At 44.3% G+C, this 23,543-nt stretch overlaps 1 protein-coding gene across 7 annotated transcripts in view; it reads left to right on the forward strand.

The window, feature by feature from the left end:
- PTK2 (protein tyrosine kinase 2) overlaps positions 1-23,543 on the forward strand; it is a 282,896-nt gene that overhangs the window by 252,270 nt on the left and 7,083 nt on the right. For 5 of the 7 annotated variants that reach the window (XR_015555941.1, XM_087447406.1, XM_087447405.1 and 2 more), the window contains 5 exons: positions 671-802; positions 13,246-13,308; positions 16,941-16,980; positions 17,313-17,419; positions 22,160-22,315. Coding sequence is in view for 6 of the 7 variants with exons in the window: in XM_087447406.1 (XP_087303532.1) it covers positions 671-802; positions 13,246-13,308; positions 16,941-16,980; positions 17,313-17,419; positions 22,160-22,315 (498 nt within the window). In the remaining variant the exon portion in view is untranslated. The other 2 variants (XM_087447403.1, XM_087447402.1) reach the window with 2 other exon arrangements.

A 23,543-nucleotide genomic window follows, 5' to 3' on the forward strand; every position in this document is an offset into this window, starting at 1 on the left:
TCAAATGCTTTTTGGTTCTGTGAATCTTTTTTACAAAAAAGAAAGGAGAGATGCTACCATCAGTATCCCATTCATTTGAAAGGCAGAGCCCTATGTTGAACATATTAACATATACATGAGGCCAAGGAAGAACTGGGAAGACTGAGCCACCAGCTCTGTGGACCATGTTAATTTTTACTAAATTTTCATGGTAAAACCAAGAGCCACTCCTATAATATTAAAAATTATTTCTTCGAATCTAAGAACATCTATAGCTGTCTGCTATTCATGTTCTTTTCCTTGGAGTAAACATGTTTGATGACTGCTTCATACTCCATAATATATATCTATCATATTTAATCCTCCTGCTGTTATTTTACTTCCAGATGGTTTCCAGTTTTGTACTATAACTAATGATGCATTCTTTGCATGTATCTTGGATTATTTCTTTAGAAAAACTCCCTTCAAGTGGAGCTGTGAGCTAAACGGTTGTATCTGTTGTAAAGATGCTTGGCACATGGTAACTTGCAGCTTCCAGGAAAGTTGCTCCTTCATAAACAGGGCATGAGAGACCCTATTTCCACCACCTTTGCTGTTTTTCTTAGTTTTTTGGAAAGATACACAGAAAACAGTAGGAGCATCATAAATAGACTTCTGAGAGTGGATGTGCTGTTTTTGCCTCCTCTTCTAGGACTCCGCGGCCCTGGACCTGCGAGGCATCGGGCAGGTGCTGCCGACCCACCTGATGGAAGAGCGGCTCATCCGACAGCAGCAGGAGATGGAAGAAGACCAACGCTGGCTGGAGAAAGAGGAGAGATTTCTGGTAATTGTGTTTCAGAAAGGTTTCTTCCACTTTTTAAGCCCTGCTGGAGTCTACTATATTGCAAATGATCGCAAGAGTCCATTTTTTCCAAAGCACGAGAGTTAATAGTTTACATCTGGTCCCTAAAACTTGCAACATGGGTTATTTGCTTTTCTGGAATTATTTTTTCAGGATAAATTTCTAAGATTTTAGCGGTGGCATTATGGGCTCAGAGATGTGAGCATGTCTGTGGGTTTTGCATTACTACAGTGTTTATACAGAAACAACTCCCACTAAAATGTCGGCTTGCACGTAAAACTTTGTCTTGCTGCTGCAGGATGTGTAAACAGACAGCCAAGAATCCCAGGGTTTGCCTTCCTGGCATTCCTCTTCCTTGTCGTCTGACAGATACAAACCTCCTCCCACGTGTATCAGGAGTTGTGGGTGGGAAATGTCTTCCTCAGACAACTCTTGTCGACAGCCTCTCAGAAGTTCCCTGGGGACAGAGAGAGAGCGTTCTCTGTGTCTCATTTGACACAAGGGCCCTTTTGGACTCGTGGCCCCGCTGCCAAGCACTTCTGTGCCCTCAGCCTCAGAACCCACTCCCCCATCACCCCACATGGCTATTTCAGTCTTCCTGAAGTAGCCTGAAAAGAAAGATAGCTGAAAGGAACCAGGATTCTTACTGTTTCCACAAAACCTCGAGTCAGTAACTTTACCTGGATAGTCCAAAGCCAGTCCCTCATGTGCTGATTGAATAAACATCCCCTGAGGCCAACTGTGTCAAGCTCTACACTGAGGGACAAGATACCAATGAAGATAGGATACAACCCTGTTCTTAAATCGCTTAAGGTCTTACACAGAAACATTTAAATCAACACTTAATGGTATTATAATACTGGTTTCAAACTGTATTCTGCCAAATTCGTCAGTATGTGGTTCTGATTTCATTCTTTATATCTGGCTTTCTTATCTTAAACTGTAGTTTTAAACAAAGCAAGCTCCACAGTCAGACTTGGTGAAGCACATTGTTGGAGAGGCCAGTGCCCCCACTGCAGGACATACTGGGGCTGACCTCAGCGAGCCTGCCATCTCCGTGCACGTGTGTGCTCACATCAGGAGGGAGCTCTTTCTTGCCTTTTTTTAATTTAGGCCTACAGATGTCACCCCCCACTCCACACTAAGTGCACTGCCAGACGGAACTGCTGCACACTTACACGCCCTTGTTGCGGTCCAGCAGTTAGGATAATACATAATACCACATGTCAGTCACTGTCCTATGTATTTCTCACATAGAAAGTCATTCAGTCTTCACAACCATCCTATGAGGAAGAGACAGGACCAGAATCCTTGATCTGAAACTCTTGAGAGTTCTCGGTTCTTCAGAATTCACTGTGTTTTTAACTTTAGAAAGTTAAACTAATATGATACATGTGCTATATATGATGTAATACTCCAACAGCACCCCAGAGTTAAAAGCACTAATATTCCTGTAGTAAAACACCCGTGTTCACGTTAGCAGGTGTAAAGACAGACCTCATCAGCTCAGGTCAGGTTTTGCCACCACATTAGTTTGCTTCACATGTGAAAAAGCAAACAAACTTCTCACTCTTCAGTGCTTTTTAGGTTTTAGAAACAAGGGTAAGGGAATGTGAACCTGGCCCTTTATTATCCTCATTTTGCAGATGAGGAAATTGCCCAAGGTCACCGGCTAGTGTGTGGCAGAGCCAGAATTCACCCCAGCAGCCCCCGCCCAGGGTCTGTGGTCCTAACCAGGTCTGCCTGCTGCCCCTGGCACGTGCTCTCCTGCTGCAGATAGTGTGACCGCGCACTGAACCTGCCAGGCGTTCTTCTTCACATATATTTGCATTAAGGTATAGGAAATGTTGAGAGACATTGTGAGTGATTTACTTTTGGAACAAAAGTTTTATACTGGGGCCGGCCCTGTGGCTTGGTGGTTAAGTGCGCGCGCTGCGATGCTGGTGGCCCGGGTTCGGATCCCGGGTGCGCATGGAGGCACCACTTCTCCGTCCATCCTGAGGCCGAGTCCCACATACAGCAACTAGAAGGATGTGCAGCTATGACATACAACTATCTACTGGGGCTTTGGGGGGAAAAAATAAAATAAATAAAATCTTTAAGAAAAAAAAAAAGTTTTATACTGTACTTTCAGATTTCTAAATTAGTTACTTAAAGCAAATCTTGAGATTGTAAGGCAAGCTGCAAAAGATGGTTATTATTTACTACTACTAATCCGGGCGAATCTGTTTAGGTATTGAATCTGTTCTAAGAATATAACTGCTGTTCTCTAGCCCTACGTTTTAAACTTTTTGTCTAGACAGCCTATTTTCTCACATCGATTTGTTTTAAAAAGTAAATGTTACAGATTCTCCAAACTAGAGTTAATATTTTTAAATGTTGGTGTCTTGTGTACAATTGCATTTGGACAAAGGGTTCGCTACGAAGAGTGTGGAATGTGCAGCTGTGATGTTGCTCTGATGGAGTGCAGCGTGCAGCGAGAGCAGAAGAGGGCCCGGGAGTGCTTGGAGGAGTTGGGAAGGCTCAGAGTCGAGATCACGTTAGAGCCAGGGCTTAAAGAGGAATTGGAGTTTGCAAGGCAAACAGGCTCGGGAAATACATTCCAGGCAGAGGGAACAGCGTGTATAATGACACAGGTCGTAAGACTGTTGTCAGAACTGCCTGTGCCGGTGTGGCTGGAGCTTGTTACGGGAGCACAGTGGGCAGGTTCGAGCTGGGCTTGGTCTTCTGGCTCAAGACGTGCATTTACTCTGCTGGCTGGTCAGTGGTTGGTTTTTTTCTTTTAATTGAGATAATTTACATACAATAGACTGCACAGATCTTAAGTGTACAGTTTGATGAGTTTTTTTAAGTGCGTTAAGTCCATGTAACCCATACCCCACATGTAGAACATTTTTGTCACTCCAGATAGCTTCCAAATTATGTTCACCTATGAAGTTGTATGAAGTACCCCAAAGGGGTTTTGATCAGTGCCACATCACGTCTGCGGGATAACCTAAGTGGGGTGACATCCCCCGTGTACTTGTCTGCTTGGCTCAGAAGGACATTCCCCATGTTTGTTCCTGAATTCCTTTATTTCTCCCATATAGCTTTTATAACTTTAAGTACACGTCTTACTTCCCTTATTAAATTACACCCGTTCATTTAGAGCTTCCTGTCGCTGCTATAACGGTATCTCATTTTCATTGAGCTTTTTAGTTGTGTATTTCTCTGTGTGCATATGCAGTTGATTTTTAGGAATTTATCTTGTATTTTCCAATATTTATCACATGAAATCTTTTTGGCTGATTTCCTTGGATTTTCTGAATGCACAGTTGTTGCTTTTTAACACATTTTCTTTCTTTGTTTTCAGTATTTGTTATATACCTCATATTTCTCTCCTGAAACATCTCGTCAACTTTATATTAAATAGCTCCTTGCCTGCTTTTCCTACTTTTATTTTTAAAGCTATCTATAATAGTTTTCTCCATTAAGTATAATATTGACTCTATATTTTAAATATAGTATGTTTTTTAAAAAAAACTTTTAGGGGCCAGCCCGGTGGCGTAGTGGTTAAGTTCGAGTGCTCAGCTTTGGTGGCCCAGGGTTTGAAAGTTGGGATCCCAGGTGTGGACCTACACACCGCTCATCAAGCCATGCTGTGGCAGCATCCCACATACAAGGTAGAGGCAGATTGGTACAGATGTTAGCTCAGAGACATCTTCCTTCTCCAAAAAAAAGAAAACTTTTAAAAGGTTTAACATGATGCGTTATGTGGGACATTTTGCTTGGGTTTATGCTAGTCCTGCATTCCAGAGATAAGTCCCTCCTTAAGTTGTAACTGGTCATTCTTTTAAGGCTGTGTTATATTTTGTTTGTGATATTTCGTTGGAATTTAGTATTGATGTTCATAAATGAGAATGTTTCTTTATTGTCATTGTTGGTTTCAAGATCAACACAATATTGGTGTCGTGAGATGAGTTAATAATCCCCACCCCGTTTGATTTGGGTGTTTGTTAGGTAGATGTTGTAGGTGGTGGGACTAGCGAGCAAGTGGTCGGGCTGGGGGCCTGCTTCCAGCGTGAGTAACTGGGCAGACGAGTCATAACTTCACTGACAGGGGGACGAAGGCCAGGAGATGGGGGACAAGCAAATGCAAACATCCTGCCCGCGGCATTTTAAATTGGGATCTCTCTGAAATATTGTCCCCTCTAAGCTGTGTTTTGTGCCACAGCTGCAACGATATTTCTAAAACTCCAATCTGATCTTGTCATTCTCTGACTTAAAAATCTGCCAGGGGCTACCACAGGGTGACCTGGCCAGGGTCCTCCAGGCCTGTGAGCTGACCCTCCCAGCCTCCTTCTTGGCCCCTCTATTCTTCCTGTCCTCAAGGTCCAGCCCTCCTCTCCAGCCCCTGATTGTGACAGAGAGAACTGAGCACAAGAGGAGAGACACAGCACACAGGGCCATCAAGAAAGGCTAAGCAGCTGAAATGACAACAGGGGCCCAGCCCAGGAAGATCTGGGGAAGAACATTCCAGGGAGAGGGCACTCCAAGTGCAAGGGCCCAGGGCGAGGTGGGGAGGAGCCAAGTATGTCTGAGGATCAGAAAAATAGCCGCAGTGGCTGGAGTGCAGTGAAGGAAGGGCCCTTAGGCCATGGCAGGCTGGGGGGCCTGGGAAGTGGCAGGAAACAGAGCAGGCTGCAGCTCTGCTCTCAATGATTCTTCCTGTCCTGGAGTCTCCTTTTCAAGGTGTTACTGGAAAGAACCTAGACTTTGAAGTCAGCCAGAGAATGAAAAATCCTAGTCCTTATGACCCTACATGAGTTGTTTAACCCCTTCATGCTTTAATTTACTAATCTGTAAAATAATAATATCCTCTATAAAGTACAGGTAATACTTTTGTCATAGGGTTGGCTTGAGGATTAAATGTGTAACATGTAAACAGTGAAGGGACTAGGGAATACACAATTAATCTTTTCAGAGGGCTTTTAACTCCTACTCTGTTATCCGTAGCAGCCACGCGAGCTGCATTGATGAGAAGCTAGAATCCTAGATCATATACCTTGTGTGACACAAAGTTCCTGTGGACAGTCCCAGAATCCCTTTGGGCCACTCCTGACCAAAGACTAATATAATAGATCGAGTGAGAGGTTTTACCACTTTCAAAGGGACTCTGCAAAGGAGCATTGCAGGTATCACTCAGGAGCTGAACATCTTTTTATTGGATTTGCTTGTTATAAATAAACCTTAATTTGTTTTTGCTATTGTTAGAGCTCCCTGAAGTGTATTATTTTCAGCTGTTAGCTATCAAGGTCCCTGGTTGTGTGTGAATGCAGTGTATTCCTCCTAGGATGCAGAGTCTGTGTGCAGGAAATGCAGCCTTTTAGGCTGAGGCGCTTTCCAGTGCAGCTTCTCAAGCTATCAGAGAGGAAGGGCCCATTTCTGGGTTTTTTCTAAACCATTGTAGACCTGATACTTTTGTAAAATAAAGTAAAAAGCAGTTACTAGAAAAAGGAAATTTTGGGGCTGGCCCCGTGGCCTAGTGGTTAAGTTCGCACGCTTCGCTTTGGCGGCGCGGGTTCGAGGGTTTGTTTTCCTGGGCGCGGACCTACACCACTCATCAGCAGCCATGCCGTGGCGGCAACCCACATACAAAATAGAGGAATATGGGCACAGATGTTAGCTCAGGGCGAATCTTCCTCAGTTGTCAAAAAAAAAAAAAAAAAGAAAAATTCTAAAAAGGAAATTTTTAAAAAGATATACAAAATATAAGCCAAACTTTTTTATTATGAACTTTAACAGACCTAAAAATTACTATTTAAAATTGCCCTTGACATTTTTAAAGATGCTTGCCTTCTGTTTCTGTCTCATCATGCCCTAGTAATAAATCATTCCTGACACCCCTAGTCCTTGGGATGCTCCCTTCTATGAGGTCAGCTGATGCACTCTGGTAGAAAAGTTACTTAAAAATTAACTCGAAAGAATAAAATATCTAGGAATATATCTTACCAAGGAGGTGAAAGACCTATACAATGAAAACTATAAGACATTGAAAGAAATCGATGATGACGTAAAGAAATGGAAAGACATGCCATGCATGTGGATTGGAAGAATAAATGTAGTTAAAATTTCTATATTACCTAAAGCAATCTACAGATTCAGTGCAGTCCCAATCAGAATCCCAATGATGTTCTTCACAGACATAGAAAAAAGAATACTAAAATTCATACAGGGCAACAAAAGATCCAGATAGCTAAAGCAATCCTAAGAAAAAAGAACAAAGGTGGAGGCATCACAATCCCTGACTTCAAAACATGCTACAAAGCAATAGTAATCAAAACAACATGGTACTGGTACAAAAACAGACACACAGGTCAATGGAACAGAATTGAAAGCCCAGAAATAAAACCACACATATATGGACAGCTAATTTTTGACAAAGGAGCTAAGAACATACAGTCGAGAAAAGAATGTCTCTTCAATAAATGGTGTTGGGAAAACTGGACAGCCACATGCAAAAGAGTGAAAGTGGACCATCTGCTATCGCCATTCACAAAAATTAACTCAAAATGGATCAAAGACCTGAAGATGAGACCTGAAACTATAAACCTCATAGAAGAAAATATAGGCAACACACTATTTGACATTGGTCATAAAGGAATCTTTTCGGATGCCATGCCTCCTCAGACTAGGGAAGCTAAAGAAAAAATAAGGAAGTGGGACTTTATCAGAGTAAAGAGCTTCTACAAGACAAAACAAAACCAGGATCAAAATGAATAGACAGCCCACCAGCTGGGAGAAAATATTTGCAAAACATATATCTGACAAGGGGTTGGTCTCCGTAATATATAAAGAACTCACACAACTGAACAACAAAAAAACAAACAACCCGATCAAAAAATGGGCAGAGGAAATGAACAGACACTTCTCCAAAGAAGATATACAGATGGCCAATAGGCACATGAAAAGATGTTCAACATCACTAATCATCAGGGAAATACAAATCAAAACAACACTAAGATACCACCTCACGCCCGTTAGAATGGCTATAATCACCAAGACAAAAAACAATAAATGTTGGAGAGGATGTGGAGAAACAGGAACCCTCATACACAGCTGGTGGGAATGCAAACTGGTGCAGCCTCTATGGAAAACAGTACGGAGATTCCTCAAAACATTAAAAATAAGGCCGGCCCCGTGGCTTGGTGGTTAAGTGCGCGCGCTCCGATGCTGGTGGCCCAGGTTCGGATCCCGGGCGCGCCCCGAGGCACCACTTCTCCGTCCATCCTGAGGCCGAGTCCCACATACAGCAACTAGAAGGATGTGCAGCTATGACATACAACTATCTACTGGGGCTTTGGGGGGAAAAAATAAATAAATAAAATCTTTAAAAAAAAAGAAAAAACATTAAAAATAGAAATACCCTATGATCCAGCTATCCCATTACTGGGAATCTATCCAACGAACCTGAAATCAACAATCCAAAGAGGCTTATGCACCCCTATGTTCATTGCAGCATTATTCACTATAGCCAAGAAGTGGAAGCAACCCAAGTGTCCCTCGACTGATGATTGGATCAAGAAGAAGTGGTATATATATACAATGGAATATACTACTCAGCCATAAAAAAAGACAAAATCGTCTCATTTGCAACAACATGGATGGGTCTGGAGGATATTATGTTAAGTGAAATAAGCCAGAAAGAGAAAGACAAACACCGTATGATCTCACTCATATGTGGAATATAAACCAACACATGGACGGAGAAAACTGTATGGTGATTACCAGGGGCAACGGGGGTAGGGGGTGGGCACAAGGGATGTAGAGAGACATGTATATGGTGATTGACAAAAATGTACAACCAGAATTTCACGATGTTATAAACTAAGACATCAGTTAAAAAAAATTAACTCTAAAGTTGCTGTGTCCGTAATATTTCCCAGATTTTTACTAATAGATCAGAATCAACAGCTATTTATTGAAACCTTCTGGTTTTAGGACTTATTGTGTATGGTTACTGCTGTTAATAATAGCTACTACCCTTTGTTGAGTTCTTTGGTGAGCCGTGAACCCCTCGTATGTACCCCTCCATTAGCACACGTTGTTCCAGTGGTGGGCTCTTGCCCAGGGTCCCACAGCCATGAGCTATAGCACATGTTCTTTGCAGTGTATCCCACTCCCTCCTCTGATCCCAGCTCAGCTCATGGCCTTTCTGAGACGGCTCTGTGCCTGCGGATCCACTGCTGTAAAAGCTCTCTTGCAAGCTGGCCCAAGAGTGCCAGAGCCTGGACTAGAGCCTCAGTCTGTTTAGAGGACTTTCTTTCCTATGGGGCGCTGCTTAGAGATAACTTTGTTACTTCTTTTTATTGCTGTGCACAGTCATTTTCTGATGTGGTACTGTGCTAAAGATAGGGTTTTAATTTTAAAATGAGAAAGTCCTGTCTATACAAAGCCTACTTTGTGTTCTGAGGAAGGAAACAAATATTCGAGCTGTTTTTCTCTCATAGCAGACCCAGTCAGTCTGAATGAAAGATGAATACCAAACAGGGAATCAAAGAGCGGGAGCAAAGACCACCCCTTGGAAGACTGCTCTGGGCCTGTTGCTGCTGCCGAGCCAGGCACAGCCTCCTTGATTTCTTCCTTGTGCTATAGTCCAGATTTGAAGACAACATAGCATTATTCAAGGAGGAGGGACGTTGAGTTGAAAGCCTTAAGTGTGAAGGTTTCTAGAATGTTAGCAACGTGAGAGAAGAGACCACAGCTGAACTGTTGGTTGCAGTGTCCCCAGAACCAACAACAGTGCCTTCGGCTCTCATCTGCTGCCTAAGAGAATGGAGGACGCGTGCCCACACATAAAAGACTGTTCAAGCAGCGTTCCTCTGTGCTACCAGGAACTGGAAATAACCCACTTGCCCAGTAACAGCAGAATGGATAAATATTCCCGTAATGGGATACTGCACAGCAATAAAAAGGAACAGACTACTACACACAACCACAGGGTGAATCTTTTTTTTTTTAATTGTGCAATTTTTGTTGTACATTATTGTTTATCAGTCACCATATAAGTGCATCCCTTCACCCCTTGTGCCCACTCCCCACCCCCCTAGCCCCTGGTAACCACCAAACAGTTCTGTCTGTGTGTGTGTTGGTTTATCTTCCACATGTGAGTGAAATCATGCCCTGTTTGTCTTTCTCTTTCTGGCTTATTTCACTTAACATAATACCCTCCAGGTCCATCCATGTCGTTGCAAATGGGACGATTTTGTTTTTCTTTATGGCTGAGTAGTATTCCATGGTCTATCTATACCACATCTTCTTTATCCATTCATCAGTCGAGGGACACTTGGGTTGCTTCCATGTCTTGGCTATAGTGAATAATGCTGCGATGCACATAGGGGTGCATAAGCCTCTTTGGATTGTAGATTTCAGGTTCGTTGGGTAGACACCCAGTAGTGGGATAGCTGGATCATAAGGTATTTCTATTTTTAATTTTTTTTTCTGTTTTCCATAGAGGCTGCACTGTTTGCATTCCCACCAGCAGTGGATTAGGGTTCACCACAGGGTGAATCTTACAGACATAATGTTCACAAAAGATGCCAGACACAGAAGAGGGCATATTATGTACAGTCCATTTACATGAAGTTCAGAAACAGTCATCTCTGGGGCTGGAAGTCAGAGGAGTGGTCCCTTGGGCGAGTCAGAGGCAGGTTTCAGCAGGGTCTGCTGGGCTGTCTGCTCTGTGTCTTGATCTGGGTGGTATGTTAGGGGTGTACCCATGTATAAAAATGTGTTGCACTTTACACTTAAGGTTTGTGCACTTTGTTATACATAAAAATGAAAAGAAAAGGTGTACCTGATTGGGAAAATAATCAAATAGCCCCAAACATTCTGTATGTCTGTGATCCATTTGTATAAGATTTTAAATATAAATTGCTGCAATTTGTCTTTGATACTACTATCTTCAGATCTGGAATATTCTGTAATGGGGAAACAGGAGAATTTAGCTTCACCCAGTAGCAGAAACACATTAGAACTTCTTTCCCACAGGCTGTCTTTGGCTAGATCGTCTTTAACTCCCCATCTTGGCGCTCGTCTTCACTCGGTCTGTGTTGGAGGTAGGAGGAAAGGCTTAGATACTTCCATTCACGGAACACAAGTGGACTCTATATGGATCAGCCTTTCTCATTCTAAAATTGAAATCCTGTCTTTGGGAAAATATAACATCAGGGAATTACTGTGCATAAAGAAAAATAAGTCCTTTCATATGATTTATATGGAAATAAAAATAGATAACTCATGTAAAGACATGAAAGAAAGCACCTTATACTCTAGAAGCGAACAATAAATGAGTTGTTTTTATTTAGGTAAAAAGTAAATAAACTATTTCCTGCACATAGAAGGTATCTGCTGAGTATGTGTGGCCTGACTGAACCCTCCTCGTGTTGCCTCAGACCACTAACCCTACCCTTCCTAGCCACAGGCTTCTCACGTGTAAAACACCTTCCCTGCCCTGCATCATTATCAAAGCATCCCTCCAGCAGATGCTTCCCAGACGTCTGTATGTGCACACGACTGTGCCAAGCACTCATTTAATCCTTCTAGTAACCGTAGTGGGGAGTTACTCTGCCTGTCTCAGGGGTGAGGACAGGGGTTTGGAGAGTAAGTGTCTTGTCCGAGGGGCGTGGACAGTTAGTTCACAGGAAAGGCATGCGGTTCGCTCATCTCTTCTCCCCTTTTTGCCCTGCATTCTACGAGGTAACGGGCTGCAGTGGGAAAGCAGACAGCCACAGCCTCTGTCCTCCTAGTGAGAAGAAACAGGTGGGTTCTGCTATTTAGGCAAGGGGGAAAGGGCAGATCACGACGTATGGTATTTTGTTGATTGAATTGGCCGAGAGTTCAATGACGGTGCCTCGGTGCTAGGGCAGAGCGAGAGACACCCACGCACACTGATGGAGGTGAGACTGAGACAGCTATAAGCAGTGTGGCAGCTTATGCCCAGAATTGCTCAAATGCTCAAACCCTCTGACTCAGTAATCCCCTTCTTAGAAATCTGTCCCAGGGAAGTAATCAGGGGTTTAGTCAGAGATTTGTATACACAGGTATTCATCCACAGCTTGTTTATACAATTCAAATTTTGAAAATGGCCCAAATACTCAACAAACAGTAGGAGAACTGTTTATTTTATTTGACACTTATGTGGCACTGACTTAGTACTTTGCCTATATTAATTCGTTTAATCCTCCTAACAAGCCCGTGCAGTGGGTACTATTACTGCCCCATTTTAGAGATGAAAAAATGAATGCCCGGGTCACACAGCTCAAAAGGATTGGAGGCTGATCTGAAGCCAGGCCGCCTGGCGCCAGACCCCGTCTCCTCGCTGCCATTCCTATTTAGGACGACATTCATGCTGTGGAATGTTGTGCAGCCTTTGAACATTGTTTTTACCAATTTCCACTCTATAATATCTTGTGAAGGTTACAAAATTAGATGACATGGTTTCATTTTTGTGAACATGTGTATTTAAAAGAAGAAAGAGACAAAGGTCTCTCCTCCAGCCTTCTCCCCCAACCCCCACAACAAGTGCTTGTGGATTGTATCCTCAGTGCTCAGGCCCTTGTCAGGTGTAGAAAGTACAGAGATGCATCAGACATCAAGACGCTCCTTGTCTAGTGAGGAAAGTAACTGCGTGATTCCCTCCAGAGAGAGAATCTGGTGAAGACTCAGAAACGAGCAGTTCTGCCTGGAGAGGACGGGTGTGGCCAGTGTGCATGGGCACAGGGGAGGCCGGGGTCAGCGTGGCTGCCTGGGGGCTCCCCAGAATCCGGTGCTGCTGGAGCATGGCGTCGTGGGGCAGGCTGGGGGCCACCACACGGAGCCGTTTTCATGAGAGGAGCTCTGCACCATGACGGCATGTAGCCTACTTTGTTTATTCTGGTATTAGTGAAATTTGCATGCTCTTATTTATGTTAAGTCCAGATATCTCTGGTTTCTGTGTTCTGGATGCATTTTGGGGGTTGGGATTTGTAATTGGACCATTTGCTGCTTTGGTAAGACAGCCAAGTACATATAAGCTTTACTCTGCCAGGAAGCACGAATTGGTGCCTACTGTTTTTCATCCTGGGGCAGAGGGTCTCTCAGGTAAGAAGAAAACTCGCTTTGCTGCTAGGAGAAGAGGTGACACGCACTTTTTCCGGTGCTCTGCGTGGCCGTGGCACGGGTGCTGGGCCTGTTAGCTGCACACCTGTGGAGAGAAGGGGCTTTGCTGGGGCAGCTGACCTGGGTTTGTCATCACTGATTTTGAGAAACTTGCTGAAACTGGGGAACTTGCAGCTCTTCTTACTCAGAGGACAGTTGTGTTATGAAAGGAAGGAACTCAATACAGAATATGTCAGCGATTTTCAAACCAAGAATGAAACTGTTTGGTTTTGTTTTCATTTCTTCAGAAGCCTGACGTGCGGCTCTCTCGAGGCAGCATCGACAGGGAGGATGGGAGTCTTCAGGGCCCGGTAAGCAGCTACCTGAGTTTTTACCAGGATTTGGACCACCCTTTTTATGTCGTAAGATATCCAAGCTTCCTGATATTTATAATATGGAACACAGTAATCTGTTCTATAAATGCAGTGAATGTTTTAGCTGAGATGATTATAACATAATGGGACCCAGCCCAGCATTCTGTTCAGATGCGAGCGTTTTCTACCCCATTACTAACACAGTCTTTTCAATAGCAAGATGGACTCTCTGCACCCTAAAGAAATATGTACACATGTTAACTGTTGATGTGCACAAGTTGTCATTTGCTAAATTTTTATTACTCTTATTGCATGGTTATATAAGTTTCCACAGTCACAGAAAAGTTGTTCAAGCAAGACTTTTTTCCTTCTGGGTGTTGTGGGGGCAAATGCCTGAAGTTCTCTTTAAAGAGCTATCTTAATGCTTATTCCAAATGTATTTAAAGACTGCTAGAAATATTCCCTGGTCTTTGGGGAAGAGTAGTTAAAATTGTTTTGTTAGGATTTCCATCAACAGATGTCTCGTTAAAATAAATGCAGATTTCTTTAAACACTTGAAGTTCCCAGTAAAAAAGGGAACCCAGTGCCTGCCAGGTAACAGACTTACAGAGATAAATTTCCAGCCTAATAAGGCTTCTGGGTAGACGTAAACCATTAGTTTACTTCTAGACACATATGCATACATACATACATGAGACTGTGTCACCTGGCTCCAGGATGCATAGTAAGGAATGAGGCTACCAGGAGTTTTCCCTCATCTGTTCTATAAAATCTAACTGCCCTGAGATCTGGCCCCTAGAAGATGGGCTCAGTCACCGGCATGTGAAGGTTTGGCATTTCCCATCAGAATGTGCTGCGCAGTGGGCTCTACAGACAGTGTTAGGATTCCTTAGTCCATGAGCACAGAGTCACCTTATCTGCCATTTACCGTCTCCACGCTTGGAGCTCCTTCCTTGTATTGAAAAGATTCACATGTAACGAGCAGTCTGTCCTAAACTGTTAAGAAGAAAGAGAGAATCAGCATGAAAATAAACCCTGTTCAAGGGGCCAGCTATTTAGAACATTACAAATAGGAAAATTTATCAGAAAAGGAAAATTCTGTGTGTTCCAGTCTGTGGCACATAGAAGGCACCCAGAAAATATGTGGAAGAAATGAATAAATGAATGAACTAGACCTGATTCAGAAACACTTTGTAAAACAGATAACGTGTGACAGGTCCACTTGTGATCTCGTAGCATTTGTTGCAGGCTGGGCCTAGGCGACAGTAAGAGTGCTTAGTACTGATGGAGAAGGTACTTAGTACTGTGAGGTGCTGTGCTGAGTGCTTTCCTTATGTCATTTCACTGAGTCCTCAGCACTCCTGTCAAGTCAGACACTGTTGCCATCCACACTCCACAAATGAGTAAACCAAGGCTCATAGAAAATTTGCCTGAGGTCACCCGTCACAGTGCCAGATGTCAGTGCACTCATGAACATGTTGTCAAACGGCCAGCCTGGCTTGGCAGGCTTCCCCACTTGGAGGTATGTGGTTGAGGTTGTTGTTACTCCTTCCTGGGGGCTGACACACTGTGACCATTTCTGGTTTCTTCTTTTCTGACCTGTGCTAAAGATAACTCTCTGGTTTGCCCTCTTGAAGCACTCCCACTTAAGACTTTGAAGATGCGCTGTGGTTTCAGGGAGAACCCTTGACTAGAAAGCAGTGTAGGTTGTAAATAGGTACAAGCTAGTTAATAAACACTAATAACTGGCTAGAGGAAACTCATCCCATCAGTTTGCATAAAGGGAAAAAACTATTTGGATTTTCCAAACAGTGTACAGATTGACAGCATATTCGTTTTGTGACAACAAGCCCATATTAGGTAACTGATATTGGCCTCAGTCTACAAATGGGAAAACCAACGCACCGAACAGTTGAATGGCTCCTCCAAGGCCAGCAGCTAGATAAGTGGCAGAAGCGAAGCACAGCCTGACTCCCCACACTCCTCCCGTCAGACTTCTGAAAGCAGGGCCTTTTCTGTGCCCGCCCTTCCAGAGCAAACCTGTGGAACTGCCTAGCACAGGGTGGTATGCATACATCTGTTGCATTAATCCAGAATATTCTGAGAATAGAATTTTTAGTTAACTTTCTCGTTACCTGAATATTGACCAGAAAATTCTTTGTGTTTTAAACCTTTTTAAATGTGTGTGTTTTACTGCCTGGGTCAGTGAGCACGGCACGGTACAGCCAGCAGACTGTGTCTGTTTTACGTTCTGGCCGTGTTCCGCACTGTTCTGCCCTCACCCACTCCTCTCTAGCCACACCGGCCGCCTCAGTTCCTCAGCACTCGGTTTGGGGCCTCTGGGCTGCTCTTCTCACCACCCCAATCAAGCCTGTGCTCATAGGTCACGTTCTCAAAAGGCCTGACCACTTAGAACTGCAATTTTCTGGCCTTCCACCCCCATTCCCGTCTCTTTCTTCATCGGACGTAGCCCCTGTAACACGCTGTACAATGTGCTGTCGTGTGTGGTTATTGTTTGTTATCTCTCTCTCTGCACTCTGCTGTCAGCTCCAAAAGGACAAGGCTCTGTGTGTGCCTGGGACAAAGTGGTGTTCAGTAACTGTCGAGTAAATAAATGACAGGTAAACTGTGAAGTGCTGCACAAAAGTCACACCTTCCAGCTCTGAGGGTTTTGCAAGTCTTTAAAATCAGGAGTGTTAAATGGCATGTTGAAAGCAACTGTGATTCTGGGAGAGGAGCAGTTTTAATTGTGTGTGCCGTTTCATAGTCCTTGTGTTATGAAGTGAACCTCTTTTCATAGAAAGTAAAGCACCTTAAAATACATATTTTTTAATCATTTATCTTTTTAAAATAAGCAAGGAAAGTGTCTCTTTTCAGAGGTAGAATGTAGTTCTAAAAATATTTCTTTTTGTTTGGTTAGCCTAGGATAGGTGGTTTTAAATGTGATTACAGGTATGACGACCCGCAGTCAGACTGGTCTTAAGTGGCAGTGTCTTTTTGTCCTATCCCTGGGGCAGAAATTCAGGGCTTACAGTTTGTCTTCTTGGCTTGGCCTGTGGCTTGGTCCAGACTGATGGAGGTGTAACACCAGGTCCTGACACACACAGGGCTTCAGGTGACAAGTGACAGCAGAGGCACATGGAATGTCTAGACACCCCAGTGCTATGAAATCTCTTCTCATCTTCATTGTTCCTGATTGCACCCCTTCTTGTAATAAGAGAGGTCGGGAGGTTGGGAGGGAGCTCTCTGAGCAAAGCACCCCAAAACTGGGAAGGCCGGGATTGCACACTCCTGAAAGGTGAACTGGAGACATCCATGGATGTACTTTTTTTAAAGAAACTTTTAAATTTATTGTGACTACCCCTGCTCATGTTCCCATGGGACCCCCTGCTTGCTTCTGTCACAGCCCTGATCCCACGCCCTGTTGATGTTATTTACTTATTTGCCTAATTGCCTAATCCCCCACCCTCACCTGAGGCCTTGAAGGCAGCCCCCGCCATCTTGTCAGTCTCTGAACCCAGCATTTAGCACAGATGTCCTAGGGGATGGATGGGGAGGGAGGGAAGGAGGGAAGGTCATTACCCTGTTGTGCACACCAGTTCATTGACCGAACTTTTCTTTTCCCACAGACTGGAAACCAACACATATATCAGCCTGTGGGTAAACCAGGTAAATGAAGAAATGAATTGTGTGTCAAGAAGTTTGTATAATTTGGAGGGAGTGGGTCTTAAATGTATATAGTTTCCTAGCTTTGGAATACCTCATGATTTTTTAACACTTTTCCCTCTATGGACCATAGCAAGTATGATGCTTAACCAAATTCAGCCCATGACTAGAATATTATAAAACAGAATGTATTGCTATAATGCATCAGAAATGCCTCTGTAGGAGGCCCCCTCTGAGATTAGCGTCTGTTGTAATAACACGAATCCATGCTTGTTGTTGTCTACGTTCTCTTTATTACCGTACGTTACCTAATAGACCTCACTGCATTTTACCAGATCCTGCGGCTCCACCAAAGAAGCCGCCGCGCCCCGGAGCCCCCGGTCACCTGGGCAGCCTCGCCAGTCTCAGCAGCCCCGGGGACAGTTACAACGAGGGCATCAAGGTGGGTGTCCGAGCCTGGGCTCTGCTCGAGGCTCTGTGGAGTCCTTTCGCGTTCAGCTGATGACGGGACTCTGCAGGGCAGGATCATGTTGGCTCCAGGAGTCAGTTTGGGCTGCTTCTGACCCCTCTAAGAGTCAGAAACAAGCTTTATAGGAAAATTTTTCTTTCCCATTTTTCTCTCACATGATAGATTCTAGGGCCTCAGTCAGATCCTAGCTTTCTAAATACGTTTTCCTCTTATCAAGCAGAATGTTTCTTTGGAATAAAGTCCTAGGATGGCTTCTGGTTTTAAAAGTTAATTAAACCAGGGTGCCTGGGGTAAGTGAAACCTTCTGTAGGCTCACCATCTCCAAGCTTGTCAGTGTGGCTTAGTGAAAACTTCTATCATTTTCCAGGTAGGGTCAGAATTGCTTTTGTAATAGCAGTGTTTGCTGAGTGTGCTGTGTGGAGCTGGCCCTCCACACGGATGAGGGGAGTGTGTGGCTCAGGCGCAGACAACCACAAGCCTCTCCCTGGCTCAGGAGCACTTCCCTCACTGCCTGCCCCTGGGCGGGTGTGAGTGGGGCCACTGGGGTCCCTGACCCTCTCGGGGCCCCACCAAGCCCCGCAGGGTGCTGGGCTCACTAGAGCACCTTGGAAGGGCTCTCCTCTCTGAGAGAAGCAAAGAGGCTCTCCTCTCTGTCGTGCCCCTTTAAGGAGAGGCGATCTCTCTACTTTCCGTGAGAGACCAATTACCTCTCAAAATATATCCTGTTTCTTAGTTCTGATACATTTTTTCACGTTTTAATCTTTCTAAAATCAGGATGGTGTATTGGTTTAATTGGCAGCATTCTTTTTTTTCTTAGTGGTACATTAAAAAAGGTGCATCTTACAATGGATGGCATGTCCGAGTCTGATAACGGTGATAGCAGTTAAGATAACCTTTTTTCACTAGTAACCACCGTTCATTGAGTGCCCTCCCTGTGCCAGTGCTGTGGCAGAACCAGCACCCTGTACTGTAAATCTTCACGGCAGCCTCGCAGGACTGCTGCTGGTGTTTTCCCGCTTTTCACATGAGGGCCAAGGTTCACAGAGATTGACGAGCATGTTCAAGGTTACAGCCTCCCCATAGCTGAGCCAGCGTTTAGCCGTAGACCTGTCTGTGTGCATGTTGTGCACTTCTGCTCCAAGGTTCCTCTCCAAAGCTGACAGGCTGCTTCCTAGACAGAAGCAGGTATATTGCCATCTTGGGCAGTCAGAGAGGTAGGCCTAGAGAAGAGAAAATGGCATCTCCAGGCACAGGGTACGAGTCAGCCTACAGCCCAGAGAGCAGTGGCCAGGGGGTGAAGGGGCTGGCACTGGCTGGGATCAGCCTGCTCCCTGCAGGGCGTAGCACAAGTACCACTGAGCCAGAGGTGGCCCTGCTCCGAGCTCCCAGAGTGTGTGCTGGTGGATCATCAGCTCCTGGAAGTCAGAGTGCTGGTCCTGGAGCACTGCCCAGGGGCTTGGCATCAGGTGGCTCCCCCAGCTCACTGGGCCTCCCTTCCCAAGGATGCCTTCCCAGCAACTCTGCTAGCACCACACCAGGTATTCTCTGGGGAGGAGCAAAGGAGGACACAACCCTTCCTAATGTGGTTTCTTGACATAAATTTAAAAAAGAAAGAAGGAGAAATTAGGTTAATGAACTTTTTTTCATTGCCACAAAAGCAAACTTTCAAAATGACTTGTATTACGATGAAAAACCAACTTTAGAAGTCGATCAGATACTAGCTTAGAATTCTGACATTTATTTATTTTTCACAGTTGGAATAACATATTAATAAATATAATTGGGGAGTACCCTTAAAATGGGGTATAAAGCAAGTAGAAATCTTAATGGAACTAGTATACTTACTTAAAATTTTTTTTTTTCCCCCCAAAGCCCCAGTAGATAGCTGTATGTCATAGCTGCACATCCTTCTAGTTGCTGTATGTGGGACGCGGCCTCAGCGTGGCCGGAGAAGCGGTGCGTGGCTGCGCGCCCGGGATCCGAACCCGGGCCGCCAGCAGCGGAGTGCGCGCACTTAACTGCTAAGCCACGGGGCCGGCCCCACTTAAAATATATTAAGTAAAGGTTTTTTAATAATTAAGTATGAAGTATATGTCTGTTTCTTTCTTATCCATCTGTTTGTTAGAGGTTATCAAATCCAGCCCAAAAGAACAATACTATTTTATACATAAATGCTTGCCTTTAGCTAGGGATGACTTAACTAATTCGTCCAAATAACATTTAGCCAGAAATTGCTCTTGAGTTTTCTTGAGTGGCTTTCCGTCTTGGTTCTGAGTTATCTGAGTCTTTAAGCAGCCACCTCTGTGGTTGGCTGCATCTCTGCAGGCGGTGGTTTATCCTAACTGCCTGCCGGGGAGTCTCCACGTTGTCAGCCTCCAGAAAATAGGAAACCAATAACAGATGTCTCTCCAAACTAAGCTTTTGCTTCCAGAATGGTCCCTGGAAGCATCGTGACAGTGCCTCTGTGACAAGAGTTGAGCAACAGCTCAATACAAAAGAACAGAAGCTCGAAACAGGTTAGAATGAACGGCCTCCACCTCCTAGAGTCTAGAATTGTTGTAGTTCTTGACGGGCCTCTGCCTGCGGCACCTCCCTCAGGAAGCCCTGTACCTTTTACGTTGATCACTTTGAACTGGCACATCCTGCCCCATTAAACGAGGACTGCATGTGACACTCAGTACAGAAGGTGAAATACAGGGACATTGTCTCTTGGAAATCCTGCAGTTACAAATGACCTCTTTCTAGTGCACAGGAAAAACACATTGAGGTGGGTTGGACCTCGAAATTTAGGATTCTGCTAAACTGGTGTGCCGAAGGGTGTACTTTTCTCAGATGATCTAAGGAAAGGTCCAGTATCCACATTTCCCCCAATTGACTCTGCCTGTTAAGTTACAGTGGGAGAGCCTTGGTTTAAGCTGTAGAGAAAAAACATTAAATAAAACTTTTAAGTTTAAAGTAAAGGAACCTAACTATAAGAATTGGTTCAAAAGAAGGGTTTTTTGTTTTAGTTTGTTTTGTTTTTGTTTTTAAAATAAGCTCCTAATGTTTTTAAACACAGCCCCAAGCCAGGAATCTTTATTATGGTGGTATGGCTAGATGACGAAGCCTATTTCCAAGGATGTTGGGGTCCGAGGCACAGGTTGAGGGTTGTGCGGTTTCTCCTGAGTCACTCAGAGTCCAGTGGGCAGTTTTCAGTGATTACGAGCATATATCTGCCTTCTCTCTTTTTAAAGACCCCTCATTCTTTTGATTCTTGCACGGCTGCCAGATGGTCACTCTCAGGCTTTGCACGTTGTTTTCCTCATTTATTTCGTGAAAACAAGCGTGGTGCATGGCAGACTCTGGACTGAGTGTTCTGGGGCCCTGAACAGATGGCACAGCAGTTACGCTTTCATAACCAGCGACCTGGGAGCTAATAGGCAGAAACTCACACCTTTTTGTTCTGCTTATGTGTTTTTATGGGGGTTTTGTCTGCTGCCTTTATTAATATTGTTTTTCTTTTTTCCCTTTCTCTGATAAATTTCTTTAACTTTTCCTCACCTTCTGTTCGACAATAGCCGTGGAGGGTAAGCACTTTGTGTGTGTGTGTCTGTCCAGCTCTTCACCATGCCCAGCGCTCTGCCTGTGACTCTGGCCCAGAAATGGGCAAGCAGGGAAGGGCGCTGTGGCTTGATCCATCACCAAAAGCAGTGTTTCTGCATGCCGGAGAGTGAGATGCGAGCCTCCTTGCAGTGATGGCACTACTCCTGTCCTTTTCTGTCTCACGCCCAGACCTGGGGCACCCAGGTTCCAGGCTCCTGGGGTGAAGTCAGCCCGAGGGTTCAGAAATGGGCACCTGGGCTTTTAGACTGAGCACTGGCAGCAGATTCATGAATAAACAACTGTTATGTACTGTAGTTTCGTCTTCTTAAAATATACATATATGATCCTTTTTCTGTAGCCTAGTGTAGCCAATTTGAATTTTTAAATTTCCCAAAGGCCCTTGGGTAGCCTTCAGTGCCCAGGTTATCTTGGATGAGATTTGTTGATGTCTCTCTGTGCCCGGGCCCTGGGGTGGGCATTTTTACATGTGTTCCTTCATCCCACCTTTGTCACTACTGCTCGGTGAGGGAGCTGAGGTCACTACAGCAGGACGTGCTGTGCTGGGCTCCTGAAGGCTCCCCCAAGGCTCTCCCTTTAGCAGTGGTCTGCAAGCAGATGTTGTCCTCTTAAAGAAGATTTGTATTGTAAAAGGAACACACGTTTCATGAGGTGGTTTGAAGGCAACTAAGCTGGGCCAGACAGTTTTTACTGCAGAATTCAAACTAAGTGGAAATTCTGAGTCTTAATGTAAAACGCTTAACCTCTTAGCCAGCTTTCTCTAAAATCCTGAGAGAGATGTAAAATGTATGGATTCTTTCTCTTTTGGTGAATGATTTCGGGGGAGACATTGAATCACTTCTCTGAAAGAATCTGGGGCTTTTAGTATATATGTATGATTCCATCTCATTTCCTTTAACTGAGCTCAAAGTTAGAAAAAATTATTGTGTCATTTATTTGCACTTGGATGAATTACTTTACTGTCATCCTCAAACTGCACTATATCCCATACAGACAAGAAAATCAATCATGTGGTCTGCTTTGATCTCTTTTAAAGACCCTTTCTAACCTAGTTGCAGTGAAATGACGCCATCTGCTGGAGAAGAGAAAGATAACCAGTTTCTGTGTTGGCAGCTTCAGCCCCAGGAAATCAGCCCCCCTCCCACTGCCAACCTGGACCGGTCCAATGACAGGGTGTACGAGAACGTGACGGGCCTGGTGAAAGCTGTCATCGAAATGTCCAGTAAGATCCAGCCAGCCCCGCCAGAGGAGTATGTTCCCATGGTGAAGGTAAAACAGTCATGCCCTGTGCCAGAGAAATTGTTCCTCTTACCATGGAAGCTGCGGTGCCCTTGAAGTCAGACCTGATGCTTCAGAAGGTGTGCGCAAAGGCACCGTGTCAAGTCAAAACCGCGGTCACGCGAGTTGCTATTCCTGACCTTGACCCTAGGATAGGAATGTCCTAGAGCAACAGAGTCTTTTAATAATTATTGCTCACACATACAATCTTGAGCAAAAAAAGCAAGCTGCAAAAGAATCCTTACAGAAGGATGGCATTTGTGTAAAGTTTAAAAGCCTGCCCACTAATTCTCTGTAAGACTTCAGGAGATGTGGTTATGTTGTTGGAGTGCCAAGACAGACGTGGGAGTGTAATCACCCAGTGCACGAGTGTGCCCTGAGGAGGGGGCGGTCGTGGAAAGGGACTTTGGCAGATTTATCTGTACTATTTTTCTTAAGCTGAGGGGTAGGTATATGGGTGCTCACTGAATTTTTTTTTGGTAAAGATAAAAAGAAATGAAAATATCGTGCCAGTAGACTAACTTTCTCCAAATGGTGTTCGATGGAACGGTGGTCCTGGGAGACAGTACCAGCAGCTTTGTGAAGAAGGATGCTGGGCTCAAGGAAGCGTTGGATGCCTCCCCGCTCAACAGTGCTCACTGTGTTGCAGGAGCTCAGAGCTGTCCTGTGGTTCAAAGAGTGCCGTTCAGTTTTGCCCTGAGCCAGTATTTCTGAAACGTACTTGAACACACTTTTTTTTAGTTGTGGTAAAATACATATGACATAAAATTTATCATCTTACCATTTTTAAGGGTACAGTTCAGCAGTGTTAAGTACATTCACATTGTTATACAACTAGTCTCTAAAACTCTTTTCATCTTGCACAACTGAAACTCTGTCCCCATTAAACAACACCTGCCCTCTCCCCCCGGCCCCGGGCACCCACCATCCTACTTTCAGCCTGTGTGAATTTGACTATTCTAGGTACTTCATATAAGTGGAATCATACCGTATTTGTCCTCTTGTGACTGAGTTATCTCACTTAGCATAATGTCCTCAAGGTTCATCCATGTTGTAGCATGTGTTAGAATTTCCTTCCTTTTTAAGGCTGAATAATATTCCTTTGTATGGATGGGCAGCATTTTGTTTATCCATCCATCCATCAGTGGATACTTGGGTTGCTTCCAACCTTTTGGTTATCGTGAATAATGCTACTATGAACCTGGGTGTACATATGTCT

This window comes from Ceratotherium simum, chromosome 23, assembly GCF_057802395.1.
Source record: "Ceratotherium simum simum isolate JZ-2026a chromosome 23, ASM5780239v1, whole genome shotgun sequence".
Lineage (NCBI taxonomy): Eukaryota > Metazoa > Chordata > Mammalia > Perissodactyla > Rhinocerotidae > Ceratotherium > Ceratotherium simum.